Here is an 18,277-nt window from a genome sequence, read left to right as displayed (position 1 = left end):
CAAACGAGCCGCGCCGCCGGTGATTCCGGAAGAAACAAGAGCGCGGCGTGAACATGGTGAGGCCCCGGGGAGTCCGAGAACGGGCATTGTCAGACCACGTCTAGGAGGAGATTGAGGGAGTGGCCTTTGGCCAAACTTCCACGAAAGTCTCCTTGCTTATTTTCATTCCGATCTCACCTTTTAAACTGCGGGAGTAGTGCTTCTTATGTTTTAGCGAGTTGGGAGGATGGGTTGAGGCAGTTTACTTCAGTCGCTTAGTCGTGTACGGGTCTGCGACCCCATGGACTGCAGCACGCCAGGCCTCCCTGTCCATCACCAACTCCCGGAGTTTACTCAAACTCACGTTCATCTAGTCAGTGATGCCATCCAACCATCTCATCCTCCGTCGTCCCCTTCTCCTCCTGCCTTCAATCTTTCCCAGCATCAGGGTCTTTTCAAATGAGTTAGTTCTTCGCATCAGGTAGCCAAAGTATTGGAGTTTCAGCTTCAGCGTCAGTCCTTCCAATGAATATTCAGGACTGATTTCCTTTAGGATGGACTGTTTGGGTCTCCTTGCAGTCCAGTGGACTCTCAAGAGTCTTCTCCAACACCACAGTTCAAAAGCATCAATTCTTCCGCGCTAGTCCAACTCTCACAGCCATACGTGACCCTACTGGAAAAACCATAGCTTTGACTAGAGGAACCTTTGTTGGCAAAGTAATGTTTCTGCTTTTTAATATGCTGTCTAGGTTGGTCATAACTTTTCTTCCAAGGAGCAAGCGTCTTTTAATTTCATGGCTGCAGTCACCATCTGCAGTGATTTTGGAGCCCGAGAAAATAAAGTCTGGTTGAGGCAGATAGGAGGAATTGGGTATTTGAGGGAAGAAGGATGTGGACAAAAGAAAAGGAACTTAGGAATATGCGGTGTGTTTCCAACTCCTTTTAACTCTAAAATTTTTGTTTAAAGGGGAAGCAAAAGAAAACACGGAAGTATGCGACCATGAAGCGAATGCTTAGTCTCAGAGATCAGAGGCTGTGAGTGTCTGGAATCACCTGGGTTCCTAGACTGCCCAGAGCTATAGAAATCACGAGGGGATAAGTAGTAAAAGTTTCTGTTGTTATTTTTGTTGTTTTGTTTACTTTTGGTGTTATGTCTTGGATTATTATAGGGTAATACGGTACAACAGTGGCTTAGCTGCTGAGCAGGTACACTGATGAATGGGTTGGGAATTCAGCATCTCTTAAGTGTTCAATTTGTATCACTGTTTCTATATACTGTATGTGCCATATCACTTTGAAGCCTCCTGACTGTTCTGTGAGGTAGGTAGGATTTACTTTAAGTTTTTGTCATTACACTGCTACATTCCCCAGTGGGGGGGAAAAGATTTGTTATAATTTTTGAAAGACAGAGATTATCATTGTCTTGTGTACCAGCACCTGATAACTCAAGTATTTTTGAAAGAAAAAATGGGAAAACACCTGCTGCTGCTGCTGCTGCTGCTGCTAAGTTGCTTCAGTCGTGTCCGACTCTGTGCGACCCCATAGACAGCAGCCCACCAGGCTCCCCAGTCCTGGGATTCTCCAGGCAAGAACACTGGAGTGGGTTGCCATTTCCTTCTCCAATGCATGAAAGTGAAAAGTGAAAGTGAAGCCGCTCAGTCATGTCCGACTCTTAGGGACCCCATGGACTGCCGCCTACCAGGCTCCTCCATCCATGGGATTTTCCAGGCAAGAGTACTGGAGTGGGGTGCCATTGCCTTCTCCGGGGAAAACACCTAGGTGTCTCCATTTGATAAATCTTACAAGATTTATGACTGTGGAGGAAGAGAGTAGAATGATACTCCCTAGTATAAGGAGAAACTAAACAGCTTGCCAGCTTGGTTAAGAATGGATGGAGTTATTAAATAAAGACTGGGCTTCATTGTGTTTAAGAGTCTCAGTACAAAGGAGTAGTCCTTAGAGCCTTCATTGTGGTTAAATTGTATTCTTGACTTTTAGTATGAATTTATTATGTAATTTTAAGGAAATTTGACCCACTAATAATATTTTGTTTCTAGTTAAGGTTAAATTCTGTATATATATTGTCACATTTTAGCCTTTTATAAGAGACATGTGGGAGAACCCTTCCTGCTGTTGAAGCATCTGAGTCTTCAGAGGATAAATGTCAGCCTGTTCACCCACTGCTTGGAAGTGGATTTTTATCCTTGATATGAGAGCTTCTGACAAAGAAAGAAATAATATAACCAACATTTACTTATCCACTAATAATTTATATGGATTATTAGCTAATGATTTTAAAATTTAATTAGGTTTTACTGATTAACTGTGTTAATTCCAGGGTACTTTCTCACAGTTATTTGTGCACAAGAAGCCTATGCTGATATTAATATGATAATCTCACAAAATAGGATTTCCTTTGTAGACAAAAAAGAAGAAACTTTTAATAATAATCACTGCTGTGGATTTTTTCTCTCCTACATTGAATTTTTTTTTTTTTCTAGTAAAGAAAAGGATAGATTAAAACCGAAAAAGAAAGAAAAGAAAGATCCCAGTGCACTCAAGGAAAGAGAAGTGTGAGTAATCAAAAATTTCAAGTTTTCCTTTAAAACTAAAAGAAAGATTCTAAAACCATAGACCTCTGAGAAATTCAGGCATCCCCTGAACTGATTTGCTCAGTCATTTGTAAGTCTGGCACAGCTGTGCAAATGAAGTGATATTGATGAGCATAAACCAATTCTAATGATTCAAAGGTTTTTGGACTTCATGGAGCAGTAAAAGTTTCCTTAAATCCTGGGGATTAAATCTAATATCATTTTTTTTTTCTTTGCCAAGGAACTTTCAAAAGAAAATTGAAAGATTGTTAATTGTTTTAACATACCCGCATTTCATAAAAGAGACAGCATATCACCAAAAAGTAGTAAGGGCATAGTTTCAGGATAAAGGTTATTCCTTTTAAGTAAGTACATTTAACTTTATGAAACCTCATCACATTTTTCTTATTTTTCTCATTTTGCCCTAGATTGGTGATGGATATATCATCACAGGATTTACTTTCAATGAATGGGGGGAAAGGAACAAACTATTCCAAGCAGAGACTTCTTTTTTGTTTGTTTATACCAGAATATCAGTGTAGACATTACTTCATGTCTTTTTTCTTTTTCTTCCAGCCCCCAACACCCTTCCTGCTTATTCTTCCAATATAACACACAGCTGGGCCCACCTTACCACATCCTGGTCGATACCAACTTTATCAACTTTTCCATTAAGGCCAAACTGGACTTAGTGCAGTCAATGATGGACTGTCTGTATGCCAAGTGTGAGTATCAGACTTTTCCATTTCTCTGACATTTGTAAAGAATAATCATACTTTTACTGAATTTAAAATGATTATTTCAGTAAAATAATCAATTTTACTGAATTGCTGGCCATTTAATTTGCTCACCATAGCGAGGACCCTTTTCAATGAATTGAAATATAATGCAAACTTGACTGGGAATAATTAAACTTTCACAGTTGAGAAAACACTTAGTATATTTTGACCATCGTTACAGACATCAACTTAGAAAATAGGTGGGGAATTTTCTGTTTTAGGTTTTGGATTTTAAAATTCTGGATAAATGAAAATTTATTTCATTTCTCACTATATGTGTTATTTACATTAAGTAGGAAGGAAACATTCACCTGTCCACTTCAGTGTGGAAAAGCTAAATAAGACATTTTGCCATTTACAGTCACAGAACTAGAAATGATCATGGGCAACCATTCCTAAGTTTATTCAGTCTGTTGTGTGTTTGTACCGCAAAGGATCTGAGGTAGTTTATTTACACCTAGATATGTAGTTTACCATTAATAGATTTCCCTTGTGTGTTTGGGTGTCTCCTCCTTCAAATGGTCTTCTTTTCCTACCATGAGGAGGAAAAAGATAGTTTAGGACAAGTACAGGGGAATAACTTCCTAATAGTGAGATCTGTTATATTTTGTAGTGGGTTTATATTCACACATTTTCCAGTCATCTAGTAAAAGGTACAAATGAAAATTAAACTTACAATTTGCCATAAAGAATTAATTATTGGAATCAAAGGAAATACTTCATACCTCCTTTAATATATATAAAAGATACTACATAGTGAACATTTACAGAGTGATAGTAATGTGAATGCTGTTTATTGATTTATTAAAATTAGCAAGATGGGATAAGGGATGTGTGATGGGTAAGAGAGGTCAATTCTTTAAATGCCTAAAATTAATATAAAAATTAACTGCATAAGTTTATTGTATCAAGTTATGCATGTAACCACCAAGTGAGAAAAACAGCCAATGAAATTAAAATAGTCATCTCTAAGGATCAGAATTTGTTCAGTCACTCAGTCATGCTTGACTCTTTGCTACCCCACATACTGCCGCACACCAGGCTTTCGTGTCCTTCACTATTTCCCAGAGTTTGCTCAAACTCATGTCCATTGAGTCAGTGATGCCATCCAACCATCTCATCCTCTGTCTCCCGCTTCTCCTACCCTCAGCCTTTCCCATCAGGGTCTTTTCCAATGAGTTGGCTCTTCCAGCATGTGACCAGAGTTTTGGAGCTTTGGTTTCAGCATCAGTTCTTCCAATGATACTCAGGGTTGATTCCTTTAGGATTGACTGGTTTAATCTCCTTGCTGTCCAGGCGACTCTCAAGAATCTTCTCCACCACCACAATTTGAAAGCATCAATTCTTCAGTGCTCAGCCTTCTTTATAGTCCAATTCTCAAAATTGGAATGGAAAAAGATCAAGGGATCATTATTTTTTCATATAGGCCTTTTTGTATTTTTTTAAAGCTATGTACTTGTAATACTTAAAAAAAAATTTTCTTAAGTCTTTTAGGAATAATAAAGAGTAGTCTGAAGTTGGATCACGACCATGCCTAAAAGTGGACTAAGGTGGCCTGTATGAGGGAAGAAGCTGATCTTGGTGGACTTCTTCTATTCCCATGGTGTTTCTTATAGTTGTCTTAGCTGCTTCTCCAGGAATGCTGTGACCTATTTATGAATGAAGTGGATGGAGGGTTTAAGCATGGTCCCTTGGAGTTGCATTGCTTCCCTGGCTCTCTAGCTCCACTACTATTACCTAAATGGTTCAGGGGAAGTCCATGGTGGTCTAGTGGTTAGGACTCGGCACTTTCACTGCCAAGGATGCAGATTCAATCCCTGATTGAAGAACTAAAATCCTATAAGCTGCATGGCATGGCCAAAAAAAAAGATGATTGTTTGGGATAGCATTGGCCTTATAGTTAGGTCTTTCTCCAGTTGTGGATACCATAGAGTACAGCTATAATGCATACAGCGAATTGCTCTCACAGTGCCTTTTCTGAAAGAAAAAACTTACTAAGGAAAATGCCACTTTTCTGTGTGATACTTTTCTGTGTGATCTCAGAGCAAAGGCTGAAGAAACATTCAAGTGCATTACAAGTTCAGTTACCGAGGAGATTCCTCAACTGTTTTAAGCTCTGCTTATTTTTTTTAACTTGGTTTATTCATAAAAGAAGGCCTTTACCTTCCTTTTGGCTTGGAGCTGCCCCTTTGACCTTTTCGTAGCTCTTGGTCCCTGTTTGACGCTCCAACAGATGAGGACAGTTAGCTACCTATGCGCTTTCTTTCTACTGAGAGTCCTCTTCGTAGTGATCTTCCTGAACCCATTTCACTGCTCTAGATGCAAGCTCTTGTTTCAGTGCTGCATGGCCCTGAAATCAACCCTTTGAAGGCATGTATTGCCCTCGAATTCCATGACTATCTGCTCCTCCTATCTTCTTCCCTCCATTTTACAACTGCTTTTTCTTCTGAGCATTGTATTTTAGTTTAAGATGTCTTAACTTTGTTCTCAAGAGTGTTAGTATACTTGTGAAAAAAATTAATAATCTAGCATGAAGAAAATGAAAGTTCCCTGTTATGCCTTTCCTCAGAAAGGGGCAGTTTTAAAAAGTTCATATACAGTTTCTATGGGGTAATTTTGTTCATAATAAATAACTTCATTCTGTGAGGTTATTTTTGTTCATGAATAAGAATAGATCATGCATTATTTACTTTTTCATCTTCATGCTATTTAACATCTTTAAGATTCAATCCGTATACCATATAAGTCACTCATTTAAAGTATATAATTCAGGGAATTTCCTGGTGGTCCAGTGGTAAGACTCTCAACAGGATATAATTCAGAGAGTTAAATCAGTTCCTTCACAAGTTTGTTACTAATTTTATTTTTCCTGGCAGGTATCCCTTGTATAACTGACTGCGTAATGGCTGAAATTGAGAAATTGGGGCAGAAATATAGAGTGGCTTTAAGGTAGGATGGAGCTGATCTAGATTTGTTTTAGATGGTACACTGAGGATTCTTTGACCCTCCTTCTTCTGTTGCTCTCCAAAGGTTTCTTGTCTGGTTAGTTTAAATAAAAATCATACAAAACTAGTTAACTATGCATGACTTAGAAAGCAGACATTTGAAGGTTAGAGTTTTCCAGCTGAAGCTTTTTGAACTAAACTTCCTTAGTCACACAGGTCTCCTGGGCCTCCTTGTATGTTCCTCTGGATTTTCACTTAGAAAGCGTCTGTCTATTAGTTTGTTATCTGGGTATCTTCAGAATCTCACACTTAAACAGAATCTCACACTCAAAACTTACAAGAAGTTTTGAGTTTAGAAAGTGCCTTTCAGTTTAGTGGTTCCTAAAGTGCGGCAACCCTCCTCCACCCCCAGAGTCCCAGAGACCTTTGCAGGGAGTTTGCAAAACTATTTTCTTAATAATACCAAGGTGTTGCCTTTGTCACTGTGCTGACATTTGCACTGAATGCAAAAAAATGGCATTACCTCAGTACAAAGCAAGACATTGGGCCCAGATGATTCTAGTAGTTTTTTTATTCTTCACTGGCAGTTGTTGTTTTTTTTTTTTAATACCAGAGTCACTTAAGAATATCCTTAATAGAACAGTAAAATTCATTAAAGTGTTAAATCTCAACCCTGGAATACACACCAGTGCTCCTTGTGGTGCAGTGAGAAGTGCACACAGAGCATTTCTGCTGGTGGGCGCGCCTTTCACCTTTCCACGGCGGTCGTTTCATAACATGTATAAACCAAGTCACCGTGCTGTGGGCCTTCAACTCCACAGCGCTGTCCGTCACTTCCATCTCAGTAAAACTGGAAGGAGACGGAAAACAGAGCAAAGGATGAACGTTGTCTCAAAGGGAAGCATTTGTGAGCTGAATGAGCTGCTTTTTCATGAAATACCATTTTCATGTGAAGAACAACTGACAGACACTGATTTTGAGTTAGGGAAAATCATAAGCTAATCAATCACATTCCCAATGCTAAGGACCTTTCTATTGAGACCAGTGAAAACATTGATGAATGTGGTTTTTTAATGTTATATACGTGTGTGTGTGTGTCTGTGTCTGCTTTGTTTATTATATGTCCTCCCACGTTGGTACATACAGCTCTACCTCGTTTTTTACAGTAGGCTAGAAGGACCAAAATGTATTGAACTTTTACCTTGCTGATGGATATTCAGATTATCTCCAGTTTTCCACTGCTGTAAACCATTTTGTAGTGACCATCCTTGCACCTGTATTCTTGTGTATTTGTGTAAGACAACTTCCTAAAAGCAAAATGGTTAGGTTTAATTTGATGTAGTTTTGAATCCTGATTTTTCCCAGCTGTGTAGCTTTGAACAAATTAATCAAACTCTCTGAATCTTCTACTTTATCTGTAAAACGGAAATAGAATAATTCAGATTTCTATAACAAGTACATGATGTAAGGCTTGGCAGCTCTCAGTCAGAAAGCTTTAATTCCCTTTTCTATAAATTGTCTTTCCAATTATTATAGAAGATAAGCTTCAAGGGGAGAATGGTGTCTTGAAATCTCCACATACATCACATTACTCTTATTTCACTGATTGAAGGTTGTAAAGTTACTCAGTTGCTTGAATGCTTTTATTAATCTACTTTTATAATCCTATAATCTGTATAGGATTGCCAAGGATCCAAGATTTGAACGATTACCGTGTACACACAAAGGAACCTATGCAGATGACTGCTTAGTACAAAGAGTAACTCAGGTATCATCATTTTTTAATATTTACTCTGTGCTATTAAAAAAAAAAAGATAAGCTATTATTTCCTGAATGTTCATGTAAAGTATCTAGGAAAATAAATGATTAAAAAAAAATTATATAGAATCCCTTCATGGGAAGTGTTGGTGTCCTCATTTACTTGAGAGAGTGGAATGGAAGTGTATACTGTAACCATAATGGAAAGATCATGGGTTTGGGGAGGAGACATGGTTTCAGATCTTGGCATCTGCATTTATTGGAGGTGTAATTTGGAGCATTTATTGATTCTTTATTCCACAAATCTCCTCTATAATATGGTTTAAGTAGGTGAGTGCAGACATACTAATATATCAGGTTCTGTCTCCCTGTGAATCTAAAATAAGGTTCCAGGGACTTGCCTGATGGTCTAGTGGTTGACTATGCACTTCCAATGCAGGGGGCACAGGTTTGATCCCTGATGGAGGAACTAAGATCCCACATGCCATGTAGTGCGGCCAAAAAATAAATAATTGAGTAAAGTTCCATTTACTCCCTATGTAGGAATTTTGTTACATCTGAGTCTCCCAGGGTGCTATTTCACACATAGCCTAGAATAAGTAGGTTTTTGATTCGTCTGTTCTTCCTTGTCAAACACTGCAAGAACTTCTATTGCTGATTGACCTTAAAAAGCCTGTCTCTGCTGAAAAGAATCAGCTCTATGTAGTGACCACACTGCCATCCCTTGAGCCACTTCATCCCTTGAGTGGGGCCAGCATTTCCCTTAATTCCCCATAGCATGGCTGGCCCTAATCTACAACTCTTTATAAAACTCAGCAAGAGATTTGGGTAGGATGGAAGGCCTCCAGAGTAGGACCAGCCCCGGCTGCTAACTCACTTCAGTCGTATCCGACTCTGTGCAACCCCATAGACGGCAGCCCACCAGGCTCCCCCGTCCCTGGGATTCTCCAGGGAAGAACACTGGAGTGGGTTGCCATTTACTTCTCCAATGCATGAAAGTGAAAAGTGAAAGTGAAGTCGCTCAGTCGTGACCCCAGGGACTGCAGCCCACCACCAGGCTCCTCCATCCACGGGATTTTCCCCAGAGATCCTTCTAAAAGCAAAAGCTGTGCCTTCGGATCTAAGGCTGTAACTCTGCCTTTACATTGTCTTTCTAAGGGTATTTTCCGAAAACCAAGGAATTGTCTGCCCTAGATATGAAAATCCCTTCCACTTATGAGACAAAAAACAATTTGCAGCTTTTGATTAGTTTTTCTATCTTCTCCCCCTCAAGATTCTTAGAGTTACAATCAGCCCAGGCAACTTGTTATGTTTTATGTGATAAATATGAGCTCCTCGATCTAGAAACTACTCACCAATTTGTTTTAGCCTTTCCTTTCCTGTTTACTGTAAAAATGAGTGATTCTTCAGACTGACCAGTGATTGTATCCAGCGTCACTTGGTGAGCTCTGTGGAACACCCAATCCTGTCTTTTCCAGCACAAGTGTTACATTGTGGCCACAGTTGACCGGGACCTTAAACGAAGAATCCGGAAGATCCCTGGAGTTCCCATCATGTACATTTCTAACCATAGGTGAGAAGTTTCTCTTAGAGAAGTGATTAACTGTATATAGTTGATGTCAAGATATAGAAGGATTTGGAGAAAAAAAATTTGATGTATCAAATGTTTACATAGTTCTATTTGAATAAATGAGACAAAGTGTTAATGACAAGAACACAGACAAAAGATAAAGCTAGGATTTAGGAATGAGGCAGACAGTCACATTGTTACAGTAAGATCACTAGCAGGAATAGGGAAATGTGTGGCCTTAAATATTGATACAAAGCAGTAACTTAAGCTTATTTTTTTGGCTAGAAATACTTTTTTTTTTGAAAACCTAGTGCAGGTGATTAGCATCTTATTTGGGAAACTGAAAGTTTATTTAGAAAAAAAAGAAAACAAAAGCTGCTTTTTATCCTTCTTTGATATTCCTGTATCAGTCCTCAGACTGTTATTGGCCAACTTTTCATCCTGGGACAAACACAGCAAAATGGGAAGAATATGGGTGAGGGGCTTGGGCACACCTGGACTCCGTACCTGGCTCTCCAACTTGTTTCTCCACTTTGAAGAATAAAGATAATATAGTCAGCATTTTGCTGTAAATCATTCATTATGATATGCCTTTAAAACGTTCCCACTGACAAAAAGGATTCACAGCAGGAGGTGAGAGTGATACAATCAGTAAAGGATGGGCTTTTAAGGTGGGTTCTAAACACACGTTTCTAACCAGTGTTAATTTTTTGTCCTCATCAGGTACAACATTGAGCGGATGCCAGATGATTACGGAGCCCCTCGGTTCTAATGAAAAGGGAAACTTTGCCCACCTTCCTTTGACCTGTTTTCTCTTTTGCAAGTTCATTAAACATGCTATAGTGTGAATTACTATTGCACTCACCCACTTGCTCTATAATGAGCTGAGTTACAGTTAAATATACTCACTTTTTAATGTTGTTTTTAAAATTATATTTTGTGTCATTTTAAAATTTGCTGCATCTTTTTATAAATCAGAAAACTTCTCACATGATATGATGGTCATTTTATATTGATTTGCTGCTGCTGCTAAGTCACTTCAGTTGTGTCCGACTCTGTGTGACCCCATAGACGGCAGCCACCAGGCTCCCCCATCCCTGGGATTCTCCAGGCAAGAACACTGGAGTGGGTTGCCGTTTCCTTCTCCAATGCATGAAAGTGAAAAGTGAAAGTGAAGTCACTCAGTCGTATCCAACTCTTAAGGTTATGCTAAGCATTTAATAACATGTGCTCTTATCCTCACGATATTCATATTATGGTAAAAGAAAGACATGTAGATGAAAAAATACAGTAAAATAATGATGCTAGGATAAAAGTATGAGGGAGTAGACAAACAGGTAGAAAGAATGATTTCTTTCTACTTGGTTGGGATAGGGAGAGAAGAAGGACTGAAGGCAGTTATGTTTGAGTTAATCTTGAAGAGAGCTAGAACATAGAGGGGAGGGGTCTGTGCTCACATCTGAGACCCCAGAGGTAGGAGGTGGGAGGGAGGGGGCTTTATATGACAGGCTGAAGGGTTTGGACTTAATCCTGAGGTCAACCGGAGTCATTAAATTTTTAATTAGGATGGATAACATGATCAGATTAGATGTTTTACATGATCACAAGACAGTATAAGAACAAACAAATAGATCATTGAAACAGATTAGAAAGTCCATAAACAGACCTATGTATTTATGGTAATTTAGTATGTTATAAAGCTGGTATTAAAAAATTTTTAAATCTATGGGAAAAGGAAATTGCATTAGAAGGCCAAATATTGTGGGGTTATCCCACTAGGGTTAGGATCCTGACTTCAGCAGTTAATATCTGTATGAATTGGGAAAATTACATAAGCATTTGATGCTTTCCTTGCTTCCCTTTAAATGTTTTATTTAGGGACTTGCCTGGCAGTCCAGTAGTCAAGACATTGCACTTTCACTGCAGGGGGCCTGGGTTCAATCCCTGGTTGAGGAACTAAGATCTTGTATGCCAGGAATAGCCAAAAAATAGAAAAAAAAAAAAAAATATTTTATTTAATCCTCAAAACAACCCCAACAAGATAGTATTGAATAGTACCCGATAGAAGTGTTATTCAGTAAATGATAGTGATGACTGTATTATAATAACAAGTTGACTATCCACTTGAAAAAAAGTTTATATTTCTACCTCATATCCTTCATGAGATTCCTCATATCCTTCAAGTGGATCAAAGTCTAAATATTTTTTAAGCCATGAAGTGAAGTGAAGCCGCTCAGTTGTGTCTGACTCTTTGTGACCCCATGGACTATATAGCCTATCAGACTCCTCCGTCCATGGGATTTTCCAGGCAAGAGTGCTGGAGTGGGTTGCCATTTCCTTCTCCAGGGGATCTTCCCGACCCAGGAATTGAACCCGAGTCTCCCGAATTGCAGGCAGACGCTTTACCGTCTGAGCCACCAGGGAAGTGTGGAAGTATTCAACTCAGTTCAGTCAGTCTTGTTCGACTCTTTGCAATCCCATGGACTGCAGTACTCCAGGCTTCCCTGTGCATCACCAACTCCCAGAGCTTGCTCAGACTCATGTCCATCAAGTCAATGATACCATCCAACATGGAAGTATTAGAAAAAGAAAAAGGAAAATGTATATAAGCTCTGAGTAGAATTCTTAAAGAGGGCTTCCTGGTGGCACTAGTGGTAAAGAACCCGCCTGCCAGTGCAGGAGACGTAAGAGACGCAGGTTCGGTCCCTGGGTTCGGAAGATCCTCTGGAGGAGGGCATGGCAATCCACTCCAGTATTCTTGCCTGGAGAATCCTATGGACAGAGGAGCCTGGCAGGCTACAGCCCATGGGGTTGCAGAGTCGGACATGACTGTTTGAAGTCGTGTCACTGAAGTGACTTAGCAGCAAAATTCTTGAAGAAGAATGTAAAAGCCATAAAAGAAAAAAGTGTGGATACATTAAAATTAGATTTATCTGCAAAAAAGAACTTCCCCCAAACTTAAGACAAATGACTGACAAAATTTTCTAATATATATAATAAGGGTGTAAGGACATGGGTAGTCCTGTAGTGCTGACAAGAAGGCAAATAAGTAAAACCATTTTGAACAGCAGTTAGGATCCTTTGGGCTTCCCTGATAGTTCAGTTGGTAAAGAATCCACCTGCAATGCAGGAGATCCTGGTTCAATTCCTGAATTGGGAAGATCCCCTGGAGAAGGGATAGGCTACCCACTCCAGTGTTCTTGGGCTTCCCTTGTGGCTCAGCTGGTGAAGAATCCACCTGCAGTGTGGGAGACCTGGATTCGATCCCTGGGTTGGGAAGATCCCCTGGAGAAGGGAAAGGCTACCCACTCCAGTATTCTGGCCTAGAGAACTGTATGGACTGTATAGTCCATGGGGTCGCAAAGAGTCGGCCATGACTGAGTGACTTTCACTTCACTAGGATCCATTAAAATAAAAATTACAGATGTCATGTGAGCCTAATTCTCTCTTTTAGTTTATAGGTATCATATAGGTGATTTCCTTTAAAATACATCATCAGTGTGAGATAAATGCATGATAAATGTAAATTTCACATGTGTGTACAAGGAAGTGTATAGAAAGAGGTTTACTGCACCACTATAACAGAAAAATTGAAAAGAATGTAAATATCCATCTGAAAGTTTTAACTATGTTACATTTATACCACGGAATGTCATAAGCACTTAAAAACAATGAGATAGATTTAAAAGTAAGACAAAGGACTTGAATAGTCAGTTCTCTGGAGAAGACATATAGATGGCCGAAAAGCACATGAAAAGATGTTCAATATCACTAATCGTTAGGGAATTGCAAATCAAAATCACAGTAAGTTACCACCTCATACCTATTAGGATGGCTGCAGTTAAGAATAACTAAATAACAAGTGTTGACAAGGATATGGGGAAACTGGAACTATTGTGTACTGTTGATGGAAATATAAAATGGTACAGTTACTATGAAAAATAGTACGGTTCCTAAAAAAATTTTATATAGAACTACCATATAATCCAGCAATTCCACTTTGGGTTATATATACAAAAAAATTGAAAGCAGGATCTGAAAGAGATTTGTATACCCATGTTCATTAGCATCACTATTCACAGTAGTCAAGAGGACAAAGCAATGCCAGTGTCCTCAACAGATGAATGAATAACCAAAATGTGGTATATACACACAATGGAAAGTATGCAGCTTTAAAAAGGAAGGAAATTCTGGGACTTGCCTAGTGGTCCCCTACACCCTGCAATGTAGGAGATAAAGGTTTCATCCCTGGTCAGGGCACTAAAATCCCACATGCCACAACTAACATTTGACTCAGCCAAAAAAATAGATTTTTTTAAAAAAGCAGAATACATCATTGGAGATCTGTATATTTCACTATATGTAAGTTTTAAAAGGAAAAGAAATGCAGAATCAGAGAAGAAGAAATAACGGTAAATAGAAAACAAAAGTTGGTAGGAAGGAGTCCAAACAGTACCCATGATGAATGTGACTAAAGTTCCCTTATTAAAGACAAATACTCAGATTGGATGTTTTTAAAATCTTGTGGCTATATGGTATTTACAAGATGTGCCTAAATCAGAATGACACAAAATTGTTGGAATTAATTAGAAAATACACTTTGCACACAACCCAATAACTCCATTCCTAGGACTATATGGACCTTTGTTGGCAGAGTAACATCTTTGCTTTTTAATACACTGTCTAGGTTTGTCAAAATTCTCCAAGCTAGGCTTCAGCAATACGTGAACCATGAACTTCCAGATGTTCAAGCTGGTTTTAGAAAAGGCAGATGAACCAGAGATCAAATGGCCAACATCCGCTGGATCATCGAAAAAGCAAGAGAGTTCCAGAAAAACATCTATTTCTGCTTTATTGACTATGCCAAAGCCTTTGACTGTGTGGATCACAAAAACTGTGGAAAATTCTTAAAGAGATGGGAATACCAGACCACCTGACCTGCCTCTTGAGAAATCTGTATGCAGGTCAGGAAGCAACAGTTAGAATTGGACATGGAACAACAGACTGGTTCCAAATAAGAAAAGGAGTACGTCAAGGCTGTATATTGTCACCCTACTAATTTAACTTATATGCAGAGTACATCATGAGAAACGCTGGGCTGGAGGAAGCACAGGCTGCAGTCAAGGTTGCCAGGAGAAATATCAATAACCTCAGATATGCAGATGACACCACCCTTAGAGCAGAAAGTGAAGAAGAACTAAAGAGCCTCTTGAAAGTGAAAGAGGAGAGTGAAAAGTTGGCTTAAAGCTCAACATTCAGAAAACTAAGATCATGGCATCCGGTCCTATCACTTCATGGGAAATAGATGGGGAAACAGTGTCAGACTTTATTTTGGGGGGCTCCAAAATCACTGCAGATGGTGATTGCAGCCATGAAATTAAAAGACGCTTACTCCTTGGAAGGAAAGTTATGACCAACCTAGATAGCATATTCAAAAGCAGAGACATTACTTTGCCAACAAAGGTTGGCAAAGGTTTTTCCAGTATGTCATGTATGGATGTGAGAGTGGGATTGTGAAGAAGGCTGAGTGCTGAAGAATTGATGCTTTTGAACTGTGGTGTTGGAGAAGACTCTTGAGAGTCCCTTGGACTGCAAGGAGATCCAACCAGTCCATTCTAAAGGAGATCAGTCCTGGGTGTTCTTTGGAAGGAATGATGCTAAAGCTGAAACTCCTGTACTTTGGCCACCTTATGCAAAGAGTTGACTCATTGGAAAAGACTCTGATGCTGGGAGGGATTGGGGGCAGGAGGAGAAGGGGACGACAGGATGAGATGGCTGGATGGCATCACCAACTCGATGGCCCTGAGTTTGAGTGAATTCCAGGAGTTGGTGATGGACAGGGAGGCCTGGTGTGCTGCGATTCATGGGGTTGCAAAGAGTCGGACACGACTGAGCGACTGAACTGAACTGAACTGAGGTTTGTCATAACTTTCCTTCCAAGGAGCAAGTGTCCTTTAATTTCATGGCTACAGTCACCGTCAGCAGGAATTGTATTTGTAAATTACACCTCAGTAAATTAAAAGATGGGAAAAGTTATGCAAAAACAATATGCTGCTTAAATATACAATATGGAAAATAATAAGGTTTTCTTTGTAGCCTAACGTCAACTTCATGAAAATTCCATGTACACCTGAAAATGAGATGTATTCTGTATTACCTGGTGTTATCAGGGTAAAAGGTTTGATATTTACCCATAAGATCAACCTGACTGTTTTAGTCTTCTGTATCTTTATATTTGTTTTTAACTCTTTGATCTGTCTCACACTGAGAAAAAAAGTTTTCTAATAATATATTTTGTCTATTTCTCCTTGCACTTCTTAGAGTTTCCACTTGTTGGAAATTCCTACTGTGTTGTTTTGTGCATGTATACTAGTTACCAATATACTTTTTTGTAAATTGTAGCCTTTAGCATTATAGTGTAACCTTTTACTCTCATTTAATGCTCTTTAGCCAGAATTCTATTCTTTCTAATATTAATAAGAACAGGATTTTTGCTTTCTTTTTCTTTTTTGTAATGCATTTGCCTTATATACTTTAAATTTTTTAATTTTATTGTTTTAAACTTTTTATTTTGTATGCCTTATATACTTTTGCCTGTCTTTCTATGTTTAGCTTTTCCAAAAAACCTAAAGATGCCCTTGCATGGTTCATCTTGTAGTCAGAATTGCTAGAGACTAGTCACTTCTGTGTGTTTTCTTTTGTTTCCTTTTCTGAATAGGAGTGTTCACTGTGGTTGTGCTGTTAGTATTTCACCAACAGTATATTTGGTATATGTGCTCAGTCGCTTAGTCATATTCGACTCTTTGTGACCCCATGGACTATAACCCGCCAGGCTCCTCTGTCCATGGGGATTCTCTAGGCAAGAATACTGGAGTGGGTTGCCATGTCCTCCTCCAGGGGAACTTCCCAATCTTGGGATTGAACCCAGGTCTCCCACATCACAGGCAGATTCTTTATCACCTGAGCCATGAGGTAAGCCCATATTTGGAGTATGGAGGCAGATAATTTGCCTTCTGGGTGCAGAAATCTCTTGATCAAAACAAGCCACAGCTCCCAATTCTGTTACTACTACATGCACCCCTCGCTGTAGAGACTGCTGTGCCACATGCACCTCAATATCCTGGACTTTGAACATGATGTTTTTGTTTTTGTTTTTTTTGCTCCATTGTCCATTTTTTATTCTTATGCCCATATCATACAGTATTTAATTTTTTTATCATGAGATATAACACAAAGACAAATAAGGCATAAATCTACCACTTAATGATTTTAAATGAACACCCAGCTAATTATTACTCAGGTTAAGAAATGGACCACTGCCAATAACCCAGAAGCTGCTGCGTGTTGCTTGTCAGTCATGATGTCTTTCCACTATTCTTAAAGTAACTACCAACTGAACATGATGAACTGAACTGAACATGATGTTTTGATTGGACAGGACTGTGAGAGTGTGCGGGGGAGGGGGTTGTATGGTGTATACCTGACTTGTGGAAGAGAAAGTGAGATCAACATTTGGTAACTAGAAGGGCAGAGTGTAGCAGTTGTTTGTGCTGTTCACCGAATATTTCTGGCTTTCTGCTATTTATGAACCCAGGGTAGGAAGGCGTTTCTCCACCACCTTTGAAGTGAAGTGTGGCAAAGTGAGTGAAGATGGCATATGTCATTTAGGTAGAAGTTTTAAAAGTCATTATGTGGGGCTTCCTCAGTGGGTCAGTGCTGGAGAATCCACCCTGCCAGCGCCAGAGACACAGGTTTGATCCCTTATCCAGGAATATCCCACATGCCTCACAGCAACTAAGCCCCTGCGCCACAACTATTGAACCTGTGCTCTAGAGCCCAGGAACCACAACCACGGAAGCCCACAGACCCGAGAGCCCAAGCTCAGCAACAAGAGAAGCCACCACAATGAGAAGCGCACATACAACTGGAGAGTAGACCCCTCTTGCTGCAAAGAGAGGAGAGCCTGCACAGCAACGGAAATCCAGTACAGTAAAAACATAAATAAATTACTGAAGCCTCACGTGTGATCAGAGGCTCATACTAGAAAGTAACATTTTTTTAAAAAGATCACTATGGGTTGAGCTGTACAACCTTGCTTTGCCTGGGTCCCACAGAACATCTCAACCAAATGATGGGAACACTAGGGTAAATGATAAATAAGCATTTGTTCTTTTAGCCACTGAGATTTGGGTTGGTTTTTTGTTTGTTTTTTACTCCAGCATAACTTAGCCTATACCAACTGATAAAGCACATGTTGAAAAGTCTGGGTTAGAACAGTTGGAAAAGAGAAAGGCATTCAAATTGGAAAAGAAGAAGTAAAATTCTCTCACTTTACACGACATGATCTTATTGGTAGAAAACCCTAAAGAAACCATTTGTAAAATGTGTTAACAACTAATTAATGATTTCAGCAAAGTTTCAGGATGCATTTCAGTACACTAGCAAAGACCAATCCAAAAAAAGAGAAGAATCAAAGAAAGAATGAAACTAAGGAACAATCCAATTTGCTATAACATCAAAAAGAATAAAAACCTAGGGGTAAACCTAACTAAGGGGGTGAAAGGCTTGTACACTGAAAATTATAAAATATTGCTAAAAGAAATCAGAGAAGATACAAAGGAATGGGAAGACTCAATAGTAATAAAATGTCCATA

The 18,277-nt window shown here is 39.2% G+C and overlaps 1 protein-coding gene across 3 annotated transcripts; it reads left to right on the top strand.

Moving 5' to 3' along the window:
- The first annotated feature begins 29 nt into the window (after window positions 1-29).
- FCF1 (FCF1 rRNA-processing protein) lies at window positions 30-13,058 on the top strand. 3 transcript variants are annotated; one of them, XM_005900980.3, is made up of 8 exons: window positions 30-56; window positions 947-1,014; window positions 2,481-2,552; window positions 3,147-3,295; window positions 6,226-6,298; window positions 7,975-8,062; window positions 9,532-9,626; window positions 10,347-13,058. In XM_005900980.3, exons 1-8 carry the CDS (start codon window positions 54-56, stop codon window positions 10,393-10,395), a joined length of 597 nt encoding a protein of 198 aa, XP_005901042.1. In that variant the 5' UTR covers window positions 30-53; the 3' UTR covers window positions 10,396-13,058. The 3 variants fall into 3 exon arrangements, with proteins under 3 accessions (XP_005901042.1, XP_070233614.1, XP_070233615.1); XM_070377513.1 differs by lacking the exons at window positions 30-56; window positions 947-1,014 and adding an exon at window positions 1,104-1,299; XM_070377514.1 differs by lacking the exons at window positions 30-56; window positions 947-1,014 and adding an exon at window positions 1,592-1,707.
- The last annotated feature ends 5,219 nt before the right edge of the window (window positions 13,059-18,277 follow it).

The sequence above is a fragment of the Bos mutus genome, chromosome 10 (assembly GCF_027580195.1).
Source record: "Bos mutus isolate GX-2022 chromosome 10, NWIPB_WYAK_1.1, whole genome shotgun sequence".
Lineage (NCBI taxonomy): Eukaryota > Metazoa > Chordata > Mammalia > Artiodactyla > Bovidae > Bos > Bos mutus.
The sequence above is the reverse complement of the archived record's forward strand: the minus strand, read 5'-3'. Positions and strand labels throughout refer to the sequence as shown.